Here is a 25,293-nt window from a genome sequence, read left to right as displayed (position 1 = left end):
CCTTTAGTCAGTGCGGTATTCAAGTGATTTCAAGCACAATAACCAAGTTTAGTAGAAACGCCCTCTCTCTTTAAAGCTCCATTGTGCTAAGATTTTTTTTTAATATCGCTTTTTATTTTGATTCAGTTGTCGCACTGTACCTAAATCTTTAACTGAAACCCATCCCTTTTGTGAATAAAGGTGATTGCTTCAAATGTAATTCCTCATTTCTTCACTAAGCTGAACAATCCATGTCTGATCTGCTATCTGCTTCAGGAGTTTGGGCTAAAACTCATAACAGTTTCTCCTCCTGCTGATTCTTGAGCACGGATGTCTCCAAATTCTCCCACGGGTAATAAACTAAAATTGGAAGTTCCTTCTCCCATTCTGTCACTCCTGCTACGTTGCTGTTAATACCCACAACCTGAAGTGAGGAGCACATCTGCCTTTTTCCCCGGACAGAGAAGAAGCAAGCCAACAGCTGTGCCAGCAGCGTGTGGAGTTTACAAAGATTTGCTTCTCATAATTAAGAGCAAATTCTGTGACCCAGCTTTCTGTTTCTTTGTTCCAAAGTACACCAAGTACAGAACATTGCCATGGTGTTAGTGTATTGTATTGCGATCTTACCTGCTAGCAGGAATGGCCAGAGAACACTGTCAATGTTGCAATCATCACTTTCATCAAGACTTTGCCCAGTTTCCCTAAATCTTTGTCTGAAAACAAATCTTTATTTATGCTGCAGAAGTTCCCTGTGCTGTCTGTTTTCCTCATTCTTCTGAGTACGCAGAGGCCCCTGTCGAATGATAAATTCCACCATTTCCTTTCCTCTCACTAGGTAACTCTGACTGTCCCTAGTATGTATTATCAGGGCAAGTATTCTCTGCTACTACTATGAATTTGGTCATTTATGAATTGTCAGCAGTAGCAGATGGACTTCTAGTCTCTGATTTGTAAAAGCTGGAGATTGAAGTTCTAAGCAGGAAAGGAATTATGATGCTCTTCAGAAAGTACAGATTTGATTGTTTAAATTGATAAGCAGATACTCCAATTGTACTTCATTGTTATTCTCCGTGACAGTAGGTGGTGCAGCGCACAGACCCCGTGTGATATAAAGATCACCAAAGTTTTTTTGGTACATGGACAGAAGTCTTGGAATTAATTAGGGTAGCTCATTCTCTAGTGTGTCACAGTGTAGCAGGTGGGTTATCTAGACTATTGTATCTATTACTGCTGTGCTTATATTGGCTTCTTTCATGGGCAAGAGTAAAGTAGATCATAAGCAGTAGAACAGGTTTGACAGTATCAGGACCATGTAGAAATGTGGTTGCATTCTTCATCAGTATATTGGAAGCATCTTATGGTAAATCTATTGCTACTTGCAGTCTCCCACTGTTCCAAGATACACCCTTTCCATCGAAACTTAGATAATGAGTTTTTTTAGCCAGTGGTCAGCCTAATTGTTCAATGCCGTCCTTAACTTGTCTGAGCCTTTAATAACCAGAGCATTTTAGCAGCAGCCTTCCTGTCTTTAATAAGAGAGGTATGACAGAACATCAGTACCATTTCTGGATCAGTGCACCCCAGTTCTTGCAGGGACTAAGGCATTCTTAGACTAACAAGTTCCTTATCATTGAAAAGCACATCCATAATTGCACCTAGCAAACTTTGCAATATGTTAGTCCAAATGTTTCAATTCAATGGGTTAGAACGTGCTGGCAAAATAACAGCAATAACGGTATGCGCATTTAACTTGCCGTGTAAATAATCCAACAATTTGTGGCGAGGAAAAGTTGCAAATCATCACAAATTGCTGGACAATTGCTGCTCCGCAGTTAGCCTCACAAAAACGGCAGCAACTCGCCGTCAACCTTCCCGTGAGTTTCAAGAAATTGCTGCATTTGCGCTTTAATTATGAATTAAACTTGCCGCAGAAAGTTAGGGCTAATACTTAAACAGTGTAAGAACACTTTTAATGACGAGATTTATGTTTCTGCAATGCCACTCAACCTCTCCAGCCCAGAAAGGGAACAACTGAAACTTTGGAGTCTCATTCCTGCAGGTAGTACATTGTTCTTAGAAATTTGTAAAATTTTAAATGTTATTCTTACTTTTCCTTTCTATCACTTAATCCAATCTTTCTTTCCCTCTCTTCTGTTTCTGATTTGACTCTAGTTCATCATATTCCTTCTCCATCGTTCCTTGGTTTCTTTCTCAATCCTTTAATCTCATTGGCTAAGGGGAGAGATTGTTGGTCCCATTGTTCACCAAGGTCCCAGATGCTCCGTTAACAGCTCGCACTTCCGCAAAAAAGAAGAAAAAACGAGCTAAAGGGTGAATCCTAACTAACGAGGCTCGCCTCACTCCAGCAAATGCTGGGCCAATACCTCAACAATCACTGACTTTTTTAAAAAAAAGAGTAGACTGACTTGTTCTGGAGAAGTTTTATATTCAGCTTAATACATATAAGGTTCTGATGATAGGTCATCGACCTGGAACGCTGACTTTGTTTATCTCTCTCCTCAGATGCTGTCTGACCTGCTGAGTATTTTCCGGCATTTTCTGTTTTTATTTAAGATTTCCAGCATCTGCAGTATCTTGCTTTTGCAAATAAGGTCTGTTCTGAGCAGATTCAGGCAATCTTTTGGTGATAAACACTGAGGGTAATTTTATTCCAACCTACTGGGCTCGAGATAGGTGGGTTCAGATCAGCCACCTGTTTTACATCCCGCCCGATTTTACTTTCCAATGATGAATAAAATCGGGCGGGGAGTAAAATGGGTGACTGAGCAGAGTTCATCTGGTGAGTTAGATTAAAATTACCCCTTCTGTCGACTAAGGCATAGAGCTTTTCCCCACAGATCTTCACAACTGTTGTTATAATTTTGATCTTAATTTGCTGTTTTTGGCACTGATTTATTTGTTTCCTTCCCTTTATCACAGGGCTATTTCTCTCCTGTGAATAGAAAGATCCTGCAGCATAGAGTTGTCAGCCCTCTGCAGCCTTGACCTCGCCAATTCGTATTTTGATGGTTTTGAACTATTTTGATGTTTCAAGGTATCCTTACGGATATACCGCAGTCAAATTTTCTCACAAAGTTTATTTTTAAAACAAAACCCACCGTGTCAGTATTTACTGTTTTAATACAAACATGAATTTCATTTGACGTCTTGTAGCTCAAGTTGTCACATGATCTGGCAGGTAATAACTAAGTTAGTGAGGATGACTGCATAACTGAGTCATATTCGTGGGTTGATTTTTAAACTGCTTTTAAAATTGACTTCCTGAAAGCCAATCACAAATAATAAGGATACAAGGGTTGATTTTACAAATTTTTGCTCCCAGAAGAAAATCTGCACTGACCTCCAGGCCCCAAGTTCCCAGCAGGTGAAGCTCTATAACAAGACTCCAAATACATAAAATTTACCTTTTAGTGTCTTTACATGGGTTCAGGCCTAAAAGTATCACCAAATTAATTATGATATATACCAATGTGAATTGTATTCAGGTGTATGAGTTTTAAAGATTTAACTTCTATTTTTAAGTGAGTTAAAAGTTAATGTTTCTACGGAATTGGCCCATATAATCTATCCATCTGTCTATATAGAAAGAAAAACTTGCATTTATATAGCTCCTTTCATGACCTCAGGTCGTCCCAAAGTGCTTTACAGCCAATTTGAAGTGTAGTCACTGTTGTGATATAGGAAATGAGGTAGCCAATTTGCATACAGCAAGGTCCCACAAACAGCAACGTGATAAGTGACCAGATAACCTATTTTAGTGATATTGGTTGAGGGATAAATATTGGTCAGGATACTGGGGAGAACTCCCCAGCTCTTCTTCAAAATAGTGCAATGTGATCTTTCACATCCACCTGACGTGGCCTCGGTTTAACGTCTCATCCGAAAGACGGCACCTCTTTCAGTACTGCACTGGAGTGTCAGCCTAGATTTTGTGATGAAGTCTCTGGAGTGGGACTTGAACTCGTAACCTTCTGACTCAAGAGGTAAGTGTGTTACCAACTGAACCATGGCTGACACTTATATCTACACAAAGATTTTTTTCTCTGAAGTTTTGGCCCTGCCAGCAGCACAAAACACACCATCAAGGGACTCCCAACAGACACTGGTAAAGGTAAGAGTTTTGTGTCTAGTTCGCGTTCACCGTACCTCCTTTAAGTGATATATTGCTCCTCCACCGCCTCTCCACCGTCATCCAGCTGGGTGGGACTACCTTCGCCTGGTTCCATTCTTATCTATCCAGTCATAGCCAGCGAATCACTAGCAATGGCTTCTCTTCCCGCTCCTGCACTGTTACCTTTGGTATCCCCCAAGGATCTATCCTTGGCCCCCTCCTACTTCTCATCTACATGAAGTAACAGACTTCAGGAGGACATAAACAGTCTGGTGAAACGGGCGGACACATGGAAGATGAAGTTTAATGCGGAAAACATTTTGGTAGGAAGAATGAGGAGAGGCAATATAAACTAAATGGTACAATTTTAAAGGGGGTGCAGAAACAGAGAGATTCTAGGGGTACAAGTACACAAATCCTTGAAGGTGGCAGGACAAGTTGAGAAGGCTGTTAAAAAGCATATGGGATTCTGGGCTTTATCAATAGAGGCATAGAATATTATGCTAAATCTTTATAAAACACTGGTTAGGCCTCAGTTGGAGTATTGTGTTCAATTCTGGGCACTGCACTTTAGGAAGGATGTCAAGGCCTTAAGAGAGGATGCAGAAGAGGCGGTACCAGGGATGAGGGACTTCAGTTATGTGGAGAGACTGGAGAAGTTGGGGTTTTTCTCCTTAGAACAAAGAAGGTTAAGGGGAGATTTGATAGAGGTGTTCAAAATCATTAGCGGTTTTGATAGTTTCTCCTTATTTACTCAGTTTCCAGTGGCAGAAGGGTTGGTAACCAGAGGACACAGATTTAAGGTGATCGGCAATAGAGCTGGAGGCGACATGAGGAAACATTTTTTGTGCAGCAAGTTGTAATGATCTGGAGTGCACTGCCTGAAAGAGTGTTGGAAGCAGATTCAATAGTAACTTTCTAAAGGAAATTGGATAAATACTTGAAGGGAAAAAAATTTACAGTGCTATGGGGAAAGAGCAGGGGAATGGGAGTAATTGGATAGCTCTTTCAAAGAGCCGGCACAGGTATGATGGGCCGATTGGCCTCCTCCTTTCCTCTACCATAATTGACAAACTTGAACCAGGCAAATTGTTAAGTATGGTAAAGAGTTCAAATAGCAGCAATTGCTAGTTACAAATTAGGGAATTAGGGAGTTAGGAGGAAACTCAGGCAGACCTTCTCAAACAAAGCATAAGAGAGCTGTGCAACAAGTTACCAGAGAGGACCTTGAAGCAGACAGCACAAGTCAGTTCAGGAAACGATGGATACATTTCTGGAGATAGATAGGATTGAGAGAAGTGGTGTGAAGATGGGTTGACGCGGTTCATCTATGAAAAAAAGGATAGGCTTGTATTGGTCTAATGGGCTTTTTCTATCCATAAAGACATTATGTTCTCATTTCTGGCAAAGCATTAGACCTTGTTAAGTATGCAGCAAACATGCCTTCTTTTGGCCAAGTGCACAGCAGTATTAATGATCAAGTCACACATAAATTTAGTTTGGTATTTATGTTAATGATATATGGAACCTTTAAAGGGATGATGTATAGAAAAATAAATCTAATATGCAAGTATGGTGAGTTTTGGCATGCATTTTTCAGATTCACTGAGATTAAGTTGTCTTGTTCATATTTTACTCCTCAATGAGATTTGTCTATCCCAATTCTTCGAGAGTGATTACTCTAATGTAGAAGCAACTAGAGGTCTTTTTCTTTCTAATTTTGTCCTTTCCTCTCCTGAAGGCTAATTCGTGCTGGGACACTGTTCCATGGGAGGCCTCAGGTGCCATGCCCTATAGGCCATTCGTCATGAGCGAGGCTAGGCAGCAAGAGTAACAAGCTTATGTGACTGAGAAAGGCTATGCTGAATTCTGCTCTTGCCTCAATTTACATCCACGTGCACTTTTCAGCAGGGATCATTTTGTGGCAATAGGATCAGAAATCCTGGCTGCACAACTGATTATCCAGTTAAGACCAGCAAACTCAGCACAGACTAGGATTCAAATCCATAGATCCTTTTTTTGGCTCACGAGGTTACCGAGGGAGCCCCAGAAGTACAAATATAGAGACGTAAAGTGTATCTCACCTGAACATTTGGGACTGCATCAAGAGCTGATTCAATCACAGGGGCCGTGTCCACCTTGTACGTGTTGAGTGTAGTGTCTACGACCATGGAAGTGGCTGTGGTCGTTAAGGTAACAGAAGGAGCAAGACAGTTACTATCACAGAGGAGAGCTTCATGCTTCAGCGTGATTGGCTTTAGATCAGAGCTCACTGACCAGGATTCACACTCCATATCTGCAGAAGGAAAATTTAAAATAAAAATAAGTTTTACAGATTTAAGAAAGTTTTTTTAAATTGTTATTAAAAAAGGATAATCGTCTTCCTCTTTGGATGGACTTCCTAAAGAACAGAGTGACAATAATGGTATCCATGTGCCCATTCAGGCAGCAGGTACTTCTTCCTTCTTTGTTACTATCATTTACTCGCCTTCACCTGTGCACTATGACTCAACATGCTACCTCCCCAAGCTTACTATCTGCATCCTCTGAGATGTATGTCGCTGTGCTGGTGCTTGCAAACATTGGTGAGAATGATGTAGGGTGCTGGCCATCGGCTGCTTATCCAGGCCTACAATAATAGAACAGAGACACGTGATACAAATGTTGGCTTCAAGAGTCACCTTTAAACAGCTGGCATTTCAATAGACTGTGTGTTTTTAATGGCTGTCTACAAGAAATTAAACAAAACATAACAAGAACAAGTTAGTACGAGTTCCGAGTTTGGGGAAGGCCTCAAGATTCACTTTCCCTTACTTCCTCTGAGCTCTCATACACAACTCCAGATGGCCTTTTCAAAGGGAATCAAATGCTTGCAATTTGTTGGACCACCTCCAGTTGGGGTATGTTGCCATTTATTATGTATTAGCTTGTCCTGCATGCAAAGAGGTAATGTAGCAAGTTTAAGGAGCATATACAGTGACAGATGTGTGAGCTGATTCATATTGGCAAGACAAATAAGGCGATAAGAAACTAAATAGAGTAGAGGAGCAAAAAGATCTGGGAATACAGATACATAAATCACTAAAAATAGCAACACCAACTGATAAGACCATGACCTGGAGCCGGGAACTCCGCGGGTGGGTAGATATTCATGTGGGAAATCCAGAAATGAGCTGAGTGCGTCAGAATCTGCGACTGCAACTTAATTGAAGGTAATTACTTTTGCTTCTGGGTTTCCCGCACGACGGCTAGCCAGATTGACAAGCTGGTTGCTTGTCAGGAGGGAAAGCAGCCGGGAATTGGAGAGGAGGAAGGGAGGGAGAGATTGTGGTCCTTGGAGGACATCCAGTGGTGGGGGGCGGTGGGAGTCTGATGTAGGAGGTGAAGATTGGGGGTGGGGTGGCGGTGGAGAAGATCACGGGCTGGGTGGTGATCGGGTCGGCAGTCAGACATCAAGAGAGGACTCGGATGCAATGAGGGTTCTCCCATCCCGGGGTGGGGATGGAGAGAAAGAGAGAGTCTGACATCAGGAGGGGGGAGTGGAGTGGAGTTGAGTCAGAAATGGGGGGGGGGGGGGCGCGGAGGGGAGTTGGGTCAGCTGATCATGGGGGTCCAATCACGGCAGATGGGCCTGGAGGGAACACTCTTTCTCCTCCTGGCCCACAAGCAGTACAATAAAGGCACTCACCTCATGGAACGGCCCTTCTCACCTCCTTTCACCTGATGAGATTCAGAAGCCATGGGAAATCCGTGCAGGTGAGATTAAATTAGTTTCAGCCTTAGAAGCAACAAAAAATTAAGTACCTCAACCATTTCAATAAGGTATATTGCCCCTTTAACAATCCGCCCGCCTGGCATTAAGTGAGGGTGGGACTTCTGGGATTCAAATTCACATGCGCATTCAAACACGCCTGGCTTAAACCCAGAAGTGGACAGGTTGGAGCCAGGATGCGGTCACCCTTCAAAAGTCTATTATTTTAACATCCCACCAGCCCCCAAACCACCAGTTCTTTGGGGTTAAAATCACCACCCTGGAGTTCATTTCTGGAAGAATAGAAAAGCAGGGAGGTAATGGTAAATGTATACAGAACATTGGTTAGACCGCACGTGGAGTACTCTATGCAGTTCTGGTCTCCACACTACAAAAAGGATACTGAAGCACTGGAGAAAGTGCAGAAAAGCTTTACAAGGATGTTACCAGAACTGAGAGGAGACAACTATCAGGAAAGACTGAGCAGGCTGGGGCTCTTTTCTCAGGAAAAAAGACAAAGAGGAGACCTGATAGAGGTCTTTAAAATTATGAAGGGGTTCGATAAGGTGGGTGTGAAGAAACTGTTTCCACTTGTGCGCGAGTCCAGAACAAGGGAGCATAAATATAGTCAGTCACCAACAGATCAAATAAAGAATTTATTTACACAGAGTGGTGAGAATGTGGAACTCACTACCACACGGAGTGGTTGAAGCAGATAGCATTGACACATTTAAGGGGAGGTTTGATGCATACATGAGGGAGAAGGTACTAGAGGGATATGGGGCAGAGTGGAGGCTCATGTGGAGTATAAACACTGGCATTGACCCGTTGGGCCGAATGGCCGGTTTGTGTGCTTTGGATTCTATATAACACGTGCCTAACCTGCAGCCCATCCTTTGTGTCAATAGCACACATCATATATCTAGGGTACATTGGAAGGATTTGCTGTGCTTAGCTTTATTACAATTTCAGTGTGACAACCATCTCAGAAACAAGTTTCAGCCTATATGTGTGCCATGCTACTCTATGGCCATTCATTCTAAGCAATTAAAAGGCTATAAGATTGCATGGATGCTTTGCAGATGCCAGCTAAAAGTGTAAAAGGTTCTTGGTGGTAATGCATACTTGGGGCAGATATTTGCTACAGAAAACTGCTGGGTTTCATTACCGTGGCACTTTTTCCTCAGATCCACCATTTTCTTTCACATTTGGAGTCAGGTCCTCTTATGTGTTACAGAGAGCAACACATGGTCAGCTATCTGCAAAGCGTTTTGGACGACTCTTCTTTGAGGATGGTTTCCTTCAGTGCTAACTAAGGTAATCTTGCTTTGCCTCACCGCATGCATCAGCACAGCATAGGCACCATCCATAAATGTGCCCATGCACTTGGTCAGAAGTATGGGCCAATAAAGTGGTCCAGATTAAATACTTGCACCTAAATGAACTGATGTTGCACGATAATGCAAGGCCAGTTCATTAAAATATATTAGTGGCATTCCTGGCATGTAGCGCATGACACAATGGGACCGTCGTGGGGCAGGGGCCAGAAAGTTGGGTGCCAGGAACTCAATAAAAAGCTGCTGGCTGCCCAAACATTGCTGCCATTTTGTAACCTCCATACAGCTGTCACGGACTTGTGCCCCTATTGTGGATCTAGCCATCAAAGGCCGAAATGAAATGTGGGAAAAATGAAAGGTGGCCTATTATTAGGGAAAAGCCAGCAGCAAATTCTCCCCCTCCTGAATGGACATTAAGCAATTGGGGCTCTAGTCACATTAAAGGGAAGCCCCTTAAATTAAACTGGGACCTTAATGGGCACCTGGAGGAGACAAGCAATGCATATGAAGTACAGCAGGCCTCAAGGCTCCACACCTCATAATATGGGGATTCAGCACCCAATGACCTTCAGCATAATGGGTGGCAGCCATTGCATTATCGCCCCCAAGTCTTTATCCAATTCCCTTTCGAAAGTTATTATTGAATCTGCTCCCACCACCCTTTCAGGCAGTGCATTCCAGATCATAACAACTCGCTGCGTAAAAAAAATGCTTCCTCATGTCGTCTCTAGTTCTTTTGCCAATCACCTTAAATCTGTGTCGTCTGGTTACAGACCTTTCTGCCACTGGAAATAGTTTCTCCTTATTTACCCTATCAAAACCCTTCATGATTTTGAACACCTCTATCAAATCTCCCCTTAACTTTGTTCCAAGGAGAACAACCCCAGCTTCTCCAGTCGCTCCACATAACTGAAGTTCCCCATCCCTGGTACCATTCTAGTAAATCTCCTCTACACCCTCTCTTAAGGCCTCGAAATCCTGCCTAAAGTGTGGTGCCCAGAATTGAACAAAATACTCCAGCTGAGGCCTAACCAGTGTTTTATAAAGGTTTAGCATCACTTCCTTGCTTTTGTATATGCCTTTATTAACAAAGCCCAGGATCCCACATGCTTTTTTTAAAAAAAAAACAGCCTTCTCAACTTGTCCTGCCACCTTCAAAGATTTGTGTATATATACACCCCAGGTCTCTCTGTTCCTGCACCCACTTTAAAATTGTACCATTTAGTTTATATTTCCTCTCCCCATTCTTCCTACCAAAATGTATCACTTCACATTTCTCTGCATTAAATTTCATCTGCTATGTGTCTGCCCATTTCACAGTCTATCTATGTCCCCCTGAAGTCTGTTTCTATCCTCTACATTGTTTACCACATTTCAGAGTTTTGTGTCATCTGCAAACTTTGAAATAATACCCTCTACACCCAAGTCCAGGTCATTAATATGTCAAAGAGCAGTAGTCCTAATATTGACCCCTGGGAAACACCACTATATACTTCCCTCCAGTCTGAAAAACAACCGTTCACCACTACTCTCTGCTTTCTGCCCCTTAGCCAATTTTGTATCCACACTGTCACTGTCCCTTTAATCCCATGGGCTTTAATTTTGCTAACAAGTGTTTTATCAAATGCCTTTTGAAAGTCCATATACACAACATCAACCACACTACCCTGATCAACCCTCTCCGTTACTTCAAAGAACTCAATCAAGTTAGTCATCACAATTATCCTTTAACAAATCTGTGCTGACATTAATTTATTAGCCCATATTTTTCCAGGAGCCAATTAATTTTGTCCCGGACTATTGTCTTAAAGTTTCCCCACTACAGACATTAGGCTGACTGGCCCGTAATTGCTGGGTTATCCCTCTCCCCCTTTTTGAACAGGGACATCAAACATGTTACATTGAGTCTACAGCACAGAAACAGGCCATTCGGCTCAACTAGTCTATGTCGGGGTTTAAACTCTCAACATGCGCATCCTCCCTCCCTACCTCATCTAACCCTATCAGTATACCCTTCTATTCCTTACTCCCTCGTGCGTTTATCTAGCTTCCCTTTAAATGCACCTATGCTATTTGCCTCAGCTACTTCTTGTGGTAGCGCGTTCCACATTCTAACCACTCTTTAGGTGAAGAAATTTCTCCTGAATTCCTATTGGATTTGTTCGTGATTATTTTATATTTATGATCTCTAGCTTTGGACTTCCCTATAAGCAGAAATATTTTCTCTGCATCTACCCTTTCATTATCTTAAAGACCTCGATCAGGTCACCCCTCAGTCTTCTATTTTCTAGAGAAAGGAGCCCCAGCCTGTTCAACTTTTCCTGATAAGGATATCCTCTCAGTTCTGGTCTCATCCTTGTGAATCTTATTTGCACTGTCTCCAAATCCTCTATATCCTTTTTATAATATGGGGACCAGAACTATGCACAGTACTCCAAGTGTGTTCTAACCAAGTTTTTAAACAAGTTTAACATAACTTCTCTGGTTTTCAAGTCTATCCCTCCAGAAAGGAACCCCGGTGCTTGGTTTGTCTTTTTTATGGCCTTATTAACCTGCGTCACTACTCTTAGTGATTTGTGTATCTGTGCCTAGAGATCCCTCTGCTCCTTTACTTCATTCAGACTCTTATTATCCAAGCAGTATGTAGTCTCCTTATTCTTCCTACCAAAATGCACCACCTCACACTTATCTATATTGAAATTCATTTGCCAATTACATGCCCATTCTGCAAGTTTATTAATGTCTTCTTGCATTTTGACACATTCTTCCTCTGTATTAACTACAACCCCCAAATTGGTGTAGTCAACTAATTTTGAAATTGTACTTCCAATTCCAAATCGTTAATGTAAATTGTGAACAAGTGATCCCAGCACCAATCCTTGTGGAATACCATTTCCCACCTTTTGCTAGTCTGAGTAGCTAACCTTAACCTCTATTCTCTGTTTTCCATTTTGTAGCCAGCTTGCTATCCATTCTGCTACTTGTCCCCTGACTCCACGTGCTCTGATCTTAGTCATGAGTCTTCAATGCAGTACCTTATCGAAAGCCTTTTGAAAATCCAAATATATTACATCCACTACATTACCCCGGTCTATCTTTCTGCTACTTCTTCAAAGGATTAATTTTATAATGGTATTTTGCCCATCTTCCTTTTGGTATGTGGAGGTTGGGAATGAAGAAAGTAAAATCAGTTTCTTTATTTGGCCGACATGTGTGCAAATGTGCTGAAACAAGATCAATGACCCTGGCAATTGTTTTCTCCTAGACTGGAAGAGATCTACTACTGTAATATATCCCATTTAGTACCCTGGCCAAGAACCAGTCCTACTTAATCTCTGTAGATAGCCAATTTGGAACATCACCATTCTTTAAGTTTAAGTCTAAGTCTAGACAACGAGCATAACATGGGCCATTAGCTTAGCCCTATCCTGTCCTCACCCGAGGTCCATACACATATGCACCTATAGCAGGGGTTAGAGGCCAGTGTTCAGGAAGGGGTACCCTACTCGATTTTCTCCTCCTGAATCCAGGGCCCTGAAGTGAATTGCAGGACTCTACCAAGAGCCCAGCTGATATCAACCAACTAAGCAAAGACCTGAACTGAATTTGTACCTGGGTCTTCTTGGTCTGTCGCAGTTTAGCTACACACTCTGCAGGCCCCTTTTGAATGGGAATCTATTGCTTTACTAGTACATGTACCTGACCTTTTCTGAATGGAATCCACGGCTATGCCACTATAGCTATCAAGCCCCCTATAAATGGGAATGCGAGACTTTACTGCTGAAGCTACCATACCCTTTCTGAATGGAGCTTAGGGCTCTACCAGTACACCTAACAGACCCTCTCTGAATGGAGCCCAGAGCTCTACCAGTACAGCTACTAGACCCTCTCTGAATGTAATCAGTGGGAGATTTATTTTCATATGCAGAAATATACACTACAAAGTAGTCAGATCATTTAAAATAGTCCTAATTGCTAAACAAAAATGCGACTTTAGATATAAATCAAAATAAGGGTGCTGTATTTTTTTTAATGCATTTAGACTATCTTTTAAGTTCAAACCAAAACCTGAAACAAACACATCAATACCTTCACTAAAGTCATCTTCAGTCGAGATCTGTGTGAGTGGGGACTGTGGCCGGGAGTCACCTGCCAGGGAGTAGCTGTGCTCAGCCTGGATATGTGGAGCGGGCGAGAGCTCTGCATCCATCAGCTCACTTTTATCAGAAAGAAAAGGGTCGTTGAAGAGGTGGCCCAGCATATCCTTGGAAAACTCATCCAACATCTCTGTGAAGTGCTGAGGAAATAGGAAAGAGAAAAAAAATTGAAACTTGGGATTATGCACTAAGGCTGTGACTATGTCATGGTAACATTTTCAGAAAAAAAATCATTATCATGGTAAAAAGTCAAAAGTCATGGAAATTCTAAAAAAAATTATGTACAGCTGTTCTTTCTAATGCTAGTGGTTGTGTGGGGACATTGTATTTGGATGCACTGCTTCTTTCTGGGTGATGACTGGGATGATGGTTATCAGAAATTCAGCAGTCCTGTGCAATCCTTGCAATGCTGCTTTGGGGTGGGGTGTGAGTGTAAGTTGTTGCTGAGAACAAGTTCAGTGATCTTACTGACGTGCAGGTGGGTTTAAAGTGGGAGAAATGGTTGCAGGGGTCAGGGGCTGCAGGTTTACATAAGCATTCCAACTGTAGATGCCAGAAGAGATCAGCTGCCTTGGCGAGCATTGAATCTGCCAGTGGGATTTTGTGAGCTGACTGCTTCCTGTTTGCAGTAGTCAGCTGGGCTTTGGGAGTCATATGAAGGAGCACTGTGTACACGGATTGAATGAAGGGATTCTTAATGGATCCAAATTAGAAATGCATTAAGCAATTCACTTCACCCCTCATACGCAACAGAAGAAACCTGTCGCAGATCTGCTCAAGGAAAGCAAGACTGAATTGGAGGAGAATGAATATCATGGGACCCGGGCCTGCCATGGTACAGCCTTAATAATAGTGTTCTGACACCACTCTAAAATAACACTAAACAACACATCACGATATCATCCAAAGATAGATCGTGTGCAATTTCATGCCCAATCTATGGACCCAATGGTAGTTAATAGAACAGAAACAAGATGGATTATATTTGTTTCTCAAACATGGATATAACTGATGCATTACATTGTTCTTCATGCCGTCAGGATTCCAATAAAGGGTAATGGTGCGTGTGGGGGTATTTTTGGATTTAAACATTTTCCAAAATGTGCTGTCTCAAGAGGATATTCTGATCTGTACAACTCAAGTGGGAAGTAGTTAGTCACTGGTGGGAGTAGTGATAAGTTGATGAATTAAAGACTAACAAGATATGTTTCACCCAATATTTAAGATATGCTAGGTTGCTTGAATTGCTGAACACTTCATTTTAAAGACACAAACATCATACACGTTAGTCCAGAAACCTAAATGTTTGAATACAGAAATATCATTAGAGTTGGAACTGCAGATATCCTTCAGGGAATGTCCTAGAACAGTGTTGAGGATTCAATCCAGTGTTAGTAATTAATCGGACATTTAGAAATTTTAGAAACATGTAAGGAAAGGCAACACAAACCAGCTCATGGAGGTCATGATAAAAGCAGCTGAAGTGAGTGAATAAGAAAATCGGGCGGAGTGTAAAACGGGCTGCCGATTTGTTATCGCCCATTTTGTGCTACTGCTGAAAACCAATTCCAACCCCATAGAATCGCTGCCAGAATGTATGCAATACTTAAATTCAGTACTTCACCTCACAAGCAACAAAAGACATGGGTAAATATCTTAAATGTAGTTGCTGGATCCCCAAGGTAATTTCACTGGAAAAATAGAATATTTGTATGAATTGGCACAAAAATAAAACAAATTAAATTGTAACAATGTTCTTTTATTTTACTGGAGGTCCAATGCAGTTGACGTCACACAAAGCACTTGCAGCAGTGTCAATCTATAACCGAGGTACACAAAGCATGTGTGGCACATTGTCAGTTTCAACCCCTAACTGGTAACAGTAGACCATCGCATCACCTATTATACACATGCCAAGTCACAAAGTCTTAATGATTTTGGTAGCAGTGAACAATGTGATGATATGCAACTGGATGTGTGTTCTGGAAGGTTTTACTGGAACAGCACAGCCTGACTGGGATCACCTATTTTCTTCCAGTTTAGATTATATAAATGGTGATGGGAGACAAATATTACTTCTTTACTGCCAGTCTTTTCTCCTTTATTGCAAGTGAAAGAAATGTGTACCCCCACCCCCACTCCAAAAGCAGCCCTGAAAGTAACCTGTGCGAACCTATCTATGGTGTAACAGGAGGAAAGAATGCAAGGGCCATTAGTCAAGGAAACTTTTAACATGTATACAGACATACACTGGCGAAATCCCATGTACAGCAGACAATGGGGTCTTCAACATCTTTCAAATTCCAGACAGTTATCAATATGGGAACCATGGCACATGTCAGCAACACAACAGCACATAGACTTCCATCCCTCTCATGGAACCGGATTTATATACTCAATTTGCCCCTCCCCAAAAGGGAAGGAGGAACTACAACTCCATTGTCCAATAGCCCAGCCCATAGTATACATGTCCTCCCACTAAATTTCCTGTCTGCCTGCAACCCCATGAATTTGAGTCGAAGTTTACGAAACATTCGGCTAAGTGAACTAGAACAGTCAGTATTTAAAGAGTCAGTAAAAAGTGGAATTGAATCTTTAGGGAATTTGGTGAAAAGGAAATCTTTCACTCCAAAATTTCTGAATCACTGGCCAATCCCTCAATGGGTGAGCAAGGATACCCATCTCAACATTACACAAGCAAAAATTGGTAACTTAACATTAGATTAAATCACCACTCTTAGATTTGACCCACATGTATGCCTTTATCTATCCAAAATGAATGTCTTTATTAACTGTGGGCCAAAATAGTTCTCCCAGAGGTATGATCCATTTGGGTTTGAATAAACTTGGTGCATTTTGAGACCTCTGGTTTGAAAAACAGTTTTGTTTTTTGGGGGGGGGGGGTTTCATTTTTCTAATTTATGACTAAAAGTGCCAATGATCACTAATGTCACCTGAAAGCACAGCTCCTAAAGACCTATTCCTATTTAAATATAAATTTGTTGTTTTTTTTTGGTGATTTGTATATTCTGAGACCTGGCAGGTAACACCTGTCTGTCTGCACACTGATTGCCTTGGCAACGGGCAGTTGAAAAAACTGTCTGTAATCACCAAGCATTGTCCTGTGAATTATAAATGCGATTTCATTTCGAGGATTTCATTTCCACATCGTTCACCTGAGGAAGGAGGTAGCCTCCGAAAGCTTGTGAATTTAAAATAAAATTGCTGGACTATAACTTGGTGTTGTAAAATTGTTTACAATTGTCAACCCCAGACCATCACCGGCATCTCCACATCATATTTAAATATAAATCTTGCCACAATGCGAGATGCATATAGCAAATAGTTCAGAACAGATTTAATCTATTATGTGGTAAACTTGGCTTATTGTTAATTGTTTCAACTATATTACTTTAGCTGAAAAACAAACTTGAGAGTAATCCTTTGGTTAGAAGGGATGAGATCAGCAATAGGACTAATAAAATGTATTCAATACCTGTCACTAATTCATTCAGGCAACAAGAAATTCCTTTGCTTTTACAGTTTTATAGAGCCCAATAATCAGTCAGTTTGAACTTTGGCCAAGTTAAAATAAAGAATATCCATTAGTACACTACAGACAAGTTCAAACTGCAGGCCTCCTCGCCTAAACAATTCCACAAGATTAGCAGTGTTGAAGGAATTTGAAACATCTGTCTCAAACACGTAATGTCTGTTACGCTCGAGTTTTATTCAAATATTTCTTGTGTTCAGTGTCAAGGGCACTCCTATAAGCAAGCCTTCGCTCCCTCTCTAGTACTGTAGCGTTTCCCAGGTTTATTAGAAATGGCAAGAGCTCTATCTGGTGACCTCAAACTTCAGTTTAGATTTATTAAAAGTAACAGAAAAGCAGCAATGGACAATACAGCAGATTACAGTGCTTTATCTACACCCACTTGTTACAAAAATAATAATAAATGATTCTCTCAGTATTACTCAACAAAGGTCAGAGTCCACAATATTGATGAAAAAGGGTGGAAGGAGGCTAGTGTGCAGTATAAACACTGGCATAGACCAGTTGGGCTGAATGGCCCGATTCTGTGCTGTATATTCTATGTAATTCGATGTAATTATTTATAGGTGGAGTTTTGTTGGACCCACAGAGAGTCTCCAACCCTTATGTCGCTGGCCTCAGAAAAACTGAAGCAAAACTATCAAGAGATATAGGGGTGAAATTCAACTTTGGTGGGGGTGCAGAACGGGTAGTAGTGGATTAGCCACTCGTTACGCATCCAGTCTGAATTTCCTTTCCATTGAAGTTGAATTTTTTCCCCATAGTGTCCAGTCCTTTTGAAGTTCAACCAGTAACAAGAAGGATCAAATCTATATCTCTCACATGTGTTAGGCTGCCAAAAATCTGCAGGACTGAAAACAAAGGGAATGCTTGCTAGCCAGGGGTATGCTTCTTGCATGCTTTATAAAGTTTATCCCAGGGAATTTCCTCAAAGGTTTTCCTGATTTGGCTAAAGATCAGCAGATAGATGCATAAACAGGATTCCCACCGATCTTCCGCTGACTGATCGGGAGAACTCCTGAGGAAATTCCTATTGAAAGCCTGGGATGTAGGAAAATTGTCGTCTTCCATTGTGGAAACAAGTTTACCAGCCTAATGCAAGGGTTTCCTGAATTTCCTTCAGATATGAGATAAATGTCCATTTGTAAGTGTTAGCAAGGCATTTACCTTCATTCAATAGTACAAACTGCTGGCTTTGTCTTGAAATCTAAAGTGATTTCTACTTGCTTTGCAAGAAAAAGGTATCTGCATGGAATAATGTCTTTGACGTGACTATTTGCATACCAAACTATAATGTATATTCCCTGTAGCTTGGGGAAAGCAGGCTGGCAGTAACCAAAATGGAAAAGGAACAAAAAAGTCACAAACTCAAATAGATATTCAAATATATAAACCGTTTTAGGCTTCAAATTATGTCAAACTCCTATTGGTCAATGTACAAACTCTTAAAAATTAAAAACTTTTCTTAATTACATGAATTTCCTGAAAACATACTTCTTGTGGTTTTAATGTGGACATTCTATAATTAATGTGCTACAACTATGCTTCCCCCACTCTCCAGTCATTGGCTTCAACCTCCAAACAAGCTTCCTCCTTTTGGAGAATGGGCCACAACCGTCACATTAATGCGAGGTTTGCAGTGCACCAACCCAAAAGGTGCTGCTTGATATTGCCAATTAATTTTGTGCTGGTGAAGACACCACCTGGATGAGGTGGTGGTCGCATGGCACTGCTGCTGCACATCCTGCAGCCAACTTCCTTAAAATTTAAAGTTTAAAAAGAATTCTGGAGGTTTGCTGTGCTCCTCTTACAATTTACAATGATAGAAAAAACGACAAATGATAAAAAGAGCCACTATCTTTAGAAATAGTTTTAATTTTTAAATAAGATTGCATTGGAGCTCTGCTTTCTCCACTCAAGACCAAATTGTCACTCAGAGTGAGGATAGAGGTTAGGAGAAATTTCTTTACATTGAGAGTTTTTGGAACATGAAATATTAGCCCAGATCCACACAAAAATTAGTATTAAGGTCATTCAAGGCTGTACTAATCATTTGCCAGAGAAATGTCATGCAATGTAGCTTCTCCTCCATCTCCAGAGATTAGACGGTCTGCTGCAACTCTTGCAGTACAATGACCTCACTTGGAATAGCCAGAGTGGCTGATCGCCACAATGTGCATTTATCAGAGGCACCACGTGTCGACTTGAGAGTCAAGCACTCTCCAGCACTAAACCAGAAACTAAAAGCACAGATGGTGAAGCAAATATGAATTCCCTAGCAGGTAGGTCCCGTTTTCAATTCTATGAAAGAAAGACTGATTACTCCAAGGAACAGCAAGGTATTTAACTCCAGTACAAGAACAATATTCTCTCAGGAGTCTGTGTTCCAATATCTCCATCACGCTGTACTGCAGCTACAAGACTTGCTCACAATCCTGTATGTAATTCAGTAAGCTGACTTACCCTACATGTTGGAGATACACACTGATCAGAATAGTGCACTGTTACAGTCTAGCATTCTTAAAAACAACTAATTTCTTATTCATTCATTCGAGACGTCAGTCTGCCTAAATGTCTGCAGGGTATGTGCTTGAATAAAAAAGGATAGTCACACATCTGGATGCCATCTGTGGATAAAGTTTCTTCTCTCAAAGACCCTTTATTAACAACATCCTCAGCTTGCTAACACTCCTATGTGCACACACAAGGCTTTCATTTACTTATCAACCTCTGCAAACAACCATTCACAGGAACTTTTTTCCCCAACCACAGTGTCCAAATTCTTAATTCAATCAGCAGCACTGAGAACTTATACTCCATTTATATTCCAGAACTGCTTCCAATTGACGTGGTTCCCAGTATTCTGAATTCTGTGCAAAAATAGGACAGATTCACCATTAGAAAACAGTGGCAACATGAGGGGTTTGGGGTGCGGGGGTGGGGGGAGAAAAAAATATTGCATTTCTGTTTTTTTGTGAGCAGTCTGAGAAATCAGTCCACCTACACCAGAACAAATAGGAGCCTCAAAGGCTCAAAACTAAACTGACTTCAGTGAGGGCTACAGTGTCAGGAATGCAGTTAGACCGAGGTCCCATCTGCTTTTTCAGTATTCAGATGGACACTGGAGATCTACATGGCACTATTCAAAGAGGGGCAAGGATTTTTAACCAGGATCCTGGCCAACATTCCTTCATTACTTAATACCACCAAAAAATAAATCAACTTGTCATTCATCTCTGCTGTTTGTGGGTCACTGCTGGCACCAAAAGACTGCCTGTTTTCCTACATAACAGCCACTGCACTCCAAAAAATAATTCTTTTTGCGAAGTGCTTGGAGAAATATTTCTTCTTTCAATTTGCATTTCTCACTGATATTACCTTGGCAAACACGAAACAAAGCCACCTTACAATGCAGTATTCTCTGCCTTCAGAGACATACACAGAATGCTGCCTTTGACTAATATAAATAGAGTACAAGAGATACAACTTGCTGCTGAGAAGTCATCAGGTTCACTTCAAAAAGTACTGTATGCATCAGAAATTACATTTAGCCAAGGCAATCATGTCTAGAGTCCTACATGTACACTAAAGTATTTCAGTGCTTTACACAGTGGAGAAGAACAGTAGACATTGAGCAGGAGGGGAAAGGGGAAAAGAAAGTTGGGAGGGTTTTTAAATGAAACATTTGAAAGCTGGGAAGGAAAATTAGGGGGATGTAGAGGGCAACTTCCAGAAAGCAGGGAGGGAGATAATAAGGTAGGAGACACATAGGGAGAGCCTTACATTTGAAAGAGCTGACAGTGATGAGAAGGGAGACGAGGCACCAGGAAACAGGGAGCAAACTGATGTTAGAGGAACAGAGGGTGCATGCAGGGATGGAGACGATCACAGGTACTTATATATATTTATAAGATAAATGTTTCTCATGCATACTACGTATAACATGTACTGAAGAGGCAAATTATATAAATGCTCTGCAACTAAGTTAATCAACTCATCCCCAAGAGAAGTTTTTTGGAATCATTCAGTTATAATGCAGAGACGGTGCACAATATTGCACAATGTTCTGTTTATAGCCAAAGCAGCTCAAATGAACACAAAAGTCCAAAATTTCCAACTTGAAGCAGTTAACTATGAACTATTCCTAACCAAGTTGAATTTCTTTGCTGACACTATCCAGATGCCGTCAAGCATGGAGTTTTAAAAAAATGCTTCTAAAATAATGTATTTTACCATGTGGTGGCTGGGTTCCCAATCAAGGACACCATCTTCATTGAAGTCAAAACAATCAAAAGTTCCACTGCATCAGTTATCTACTGCCTCTCCCAAGTCTCCATTCTCACACGAGCCTGGACAGTAAATACCAGCAGTCTATTCAATGATAGAGACCATCACAGCCAAACCAAATCGTATCCTCTCCCAGAGTCCACACATACACATTTTTCAGCCGTAGTCATTGGATAACAAACAGATGTGGGAACCCTGGCCGATTTTTCCCCTTTTAGCACATCAACTTCTAGACCAATTTTAGTGCCACACAGGTCAGCCAGCTGTACACAGACCAGGGATTGAACCTGGGACTTTTCTGTTCTGCAAGATTTTTTTTTACCCACTAAGTGACCAGTATGATTTTCAGATTATCCATACGTACTGCATAATTATTATCTGCAGTCAATATTGAGGAAGCAGCTGTTGTTTTATGTTGAATTTTAAAAAATGCTGCTGGTTCAAAAAATATGGTCCATAATAGTTTGTGCCCATAGTTCATTGTTTTGTGTTCACTCTGATTTACCATCTGCTATAACGGAGGGCTCAAAAATATACCATTACAAGAACCACCTTATACTCGCCTGTGACCTTGATTACACTTATTGCTCGGAAGAGAAAAAGATAGCTTGATACGTATTTGCATTCTTTTGCTACCCTCACTTTAGTGCAGTATAAACTTAGACACAGGGCAATATCCAAAATGATTTTTACTTTGATACAGAAGTTGAAAGTCCATTTACAGCAGTATGCTCAACTAGTCAGATATTGAGAACTGAAATTTACCAGTGTGTGTACTTTCTATGGGACAATTATTCACCGAAAGCTCAAGGCTCCTTTTCTGGGTCTCTGCTGGCCCAAGTGTTAAGCTGTGTGAATCACTCAAGGGTTCTGATATAGATTTTAAATTACCAGAATGACGATTTTTAAAAAAACCTTGAACATCATCTAATCCGTATGAGCGAGTGATTAAGAAAATAACACATTTATAGAGGGAGACTTCCATAGCTGGCAGCCACATCAACATAAATTGTTTGGATTTTATTTAGACTAATGGCAAGGAAAATCCATTTGTCAATGGGTCTTTCTGGTTGTCACTAATTTTATTAGGGCCAGGTAATGTGCTACTGCTATTTCAGCAATGGTGTCATGTCTTTGTATGCACAAGCGTATCCGTTATCTCCACACTAATGCTATGATGCAAAATCTCAACATCAATACTCCACACGTGAAATGTCACAGGCAGCCTGCACGTGCTTTTCCCCTTTGCCACCAGTTCACAGGAAGATTGGCGAGGGCAGTGGCACTTGTGGGCTTCTCTCCCAAGACCTGGCCTATAACATAAAAAGCCCTAAATAGTTTCTACGCACCATCTTAGTGATTGTGATCACTCTTGACAGATGGGCACAGGTAGGAATTATGTAATACAATGCTATTCAAATTCAAACAGAACTAGAAATTCCAACTTTACTTCGTAGTTTTAAGATATTCCCAAAAGGACTAATGAATCATTCATTATATGGGGGCATGTAACCTGCATCATGAACAACGTAAGGGCCTGATGTGAAGGATCACTAGAAAATTAAGTGTTTATAATAAGCTAGTGCCACCAGCTCCTACACACAGGTATCACACAACCAGTGGCAATGCCAAAGTAAACTTGCCAGATAGGTCAAGACCAGAAGCCAGTAAAATCCAGTTCAAAAAAACAACTTCCCAGCTGCAGCAAATCTTGCAAGTTTACTTTGGGTATGCTGCTGGCTGTGTGAGGACCCACAATTCAGGAGCCAGTGTTGGTGCAATATAAAAACAGCTCAAGACAAAAATGGTCCAGCTCTCATTAGAAATTAAACATATTCTGGTGCAAACTGCAACAGAATCAGTTTGACATATCAAATATACAGGGCTTTCCTTTAGCCAATTTAAGAAGGGAATTTTGGTGCAGCATGGACTAAAGCTGCAGAGACTTGCAGTATAGTTAGCAGGCATGGCGTTACGAATTCATATATCCATTCTAGTTGAAAGCATTAGAACCAACACAGGTTCACATTTTATGTGGGTTTACATTAGAAATCTAATTCATCTCCAATTCAAAATAAAACCTGTAAACAGTAATTAAAAATAATCAGTTACTACATAGACCCTCCCATTTTAAATGACAATATGAGGGGACAAGCATTAGCAACCTTCATGCACACTCAGTGCCTTGGCCTCCTCTCCTGAAGGCAACGATTCATGATGACTGCAATTCCACAGGGACTGGCAGCTATTGAGTGTCTTACCCAAGTGGCTGTTCTTTATATGTGAGCCTCAACAACAAATAAGAGGCTATTCAACCATGGGTGTATCACAGCTGTGCCAATCCTGTCTCTCAACATCCATACATATATGCCTTCCATCAAGGTTCACTGAGAAAGTAATCAAGAGCAGGAACCCTGGTCAGTTTTTCTCCCTTACTAAGCTAATTGCACTTCCCCTTCCCCGATTGCTGACCCAGCAGAGATCAGTTCATGCACCACAGGCTGGGATCAGACTTGGGCTCTGCCAAACTGCCCACTCAGCCACAGGAGATTGGCAACCCAGAATTCATTGAAGTTGAAGGGCTCTAGAATCTCTCCATTTTAGGAAAAAAAATGTTCAGTTGACTCAAAAATGTATAGCTACTGAACAATGAAACTATTTTAAATCAGCACTGCAGCTATATATAGAGTGGCCATTAAATTAAAGTAAAATATAGGAAAAGCTGTAGCAAACCAGACACTATAGGATTAACTTCTCTACCAATCCTATGGCAGATAAGGCAAAGGAGAATCCAAAGAGCTTCTACAAATACATAAAGGGCAAAAGAGTAACTAGGGAGAGAGTAGGGCCTCGTAAGGATCAACAAGGTCATCTATGTGCGGAGCCACAAGAGATGGGTGAGATCCTGAATGAATATTTCACATCGGTATTTACGGTTGAGAAAGGCATGGATGTTAGGGAACTTGGGGAAATAAATAGTGATGTCTTGAGGAGTGTACATATTACAGAGAGGGAGGTGCTGGAAGTCTTAACGCGCATCAAGGTAGATAAATCTCCGGGACCTGATGAAATGTATCCCAGGACGTTATGGGAGGTTAGGGAGGAAATTGCGGGTCCCCTAGCAGAGATATTTGAATCATCCACCGCTACAGGTGAGGTGCCTGAAGATTGGAGGATAGCAAATGTTGTGCCTTTGTTTAAGAAGGGCGGCAGGGAAAAGCCTGGGAACTACAGACCGGTGAGCCTGACATCTGTAGTGGGTAAGTTGTTAGAGGGTATTCTGAGGGACAGGATCTACAGGCATTTGGAGAGGCAGGGACTAATTAGGAACAGTCAGCATGGTTTTGTGAGAGGAAAATCATGTCTCACGAATTTGATTGAGTTTTTTGAAGGGGTAACCAAGATAGATAGATGAGGGCTGTGCAGTAGACGTGGTCTACATGGACTTCAGCAAAGCCTTTGACAAGGTACCACATGGTAGGTTGTTACATAAGGTTAAATCTCATGGGATCCAAGGTGAGGTAGCCAATTGGATACAAAATTGGATTGACGACAGAGGGTGGTTGTAGAGGGTTGTTTTTCAAACTGGATGCCTGTGTCCAGCGGTGTGCCTCAGGGATCGGTGCTGGGTCCGCTGTTATTTGTTATTTATATTAATGATTTGGATGAGAATTTAGGAGGCATGGTTAGTAAGTTTGCAGATGACACCAAGATTGGTGGCATTGTGGACAGTGAAGAAGGATATCTAGGATTGCAACGGGATCTTGATAAATTGGGCCAGTGGGCCGATGAATGGCAGATGGAGTTTAATTTAGATAAATGTGAGGTGATGCATTTTGGTAGATCGAATCGGGCCAGGACCTACTCCGTTAATGGTAGGGCGTTGGGGAGAGTTATAGAACAAAGAGATCTAGGAGTACAGGTTTATAGCTCCTTGAAAGTGGAGTCACAGGTGGATAGGGTGATGAAGAAGGCATTCGGCATGCTTGGTTTCATTGGTCAGAACATTGAATGCAGGAGTTGGGATGTCTTGTTGAAGTTGTACAGGGCATTGGTGAGGCCACACTTGGAATACTGTGTACAGTTCTGGTCACCCT

At 41.3% G+C, this 25,293-nt stretch overlaps 1 protein-coding gene across 2 annotated transcripts in view; it reads right to left on the bottom strand.

The window, feature by feature from the left end:
• creb3l2 (cAMP responsive element binding protein 3-like 2) overlaps positions 1 to 25,293 on the bottom strand; it is a 76,579-nt gene that overhangs the window by 42,944 nt on the left and 8,342 nt on the right. For both annotated transcript variants that reach the window (XM_067999922.1, XM_067999923.1), the window contains exons 2-3: positions 13,289 to 13,496; positions 6,196 to 6,407 (exon numbers count right to left, since the gene is read on the bottom strand). In XM_067999922.1, the coding sequence (XP_067856023.1) occupies positions 6,196 to 6,407; positions 13,289 to 13,496 (420 nt within the window). The remainder of the gene's footprint in view (positions 1 to 6,195; positions 6,408 to 13,288; positions 13,497 to 25,293) is intronic.

Source organism: Heptranchias perlo, chromosome 18, assembly GCF_035084215.1.
Source record: "Heptranchias perlo isolate sHepPer1 chromosome 18, sHepPer1.hap1, whole genome shotgun sequence".
Classification (NCBI taxonomy): Eukaryota; Metazoa; Chordata; class Chondrichthyes; order Hexanchiformes; family Hexanchidae; genus Heptranchias; species Heptranchias perlo.
This window is presented reverse-complemented; position numbering and strand designations above follow the sequence as displayed.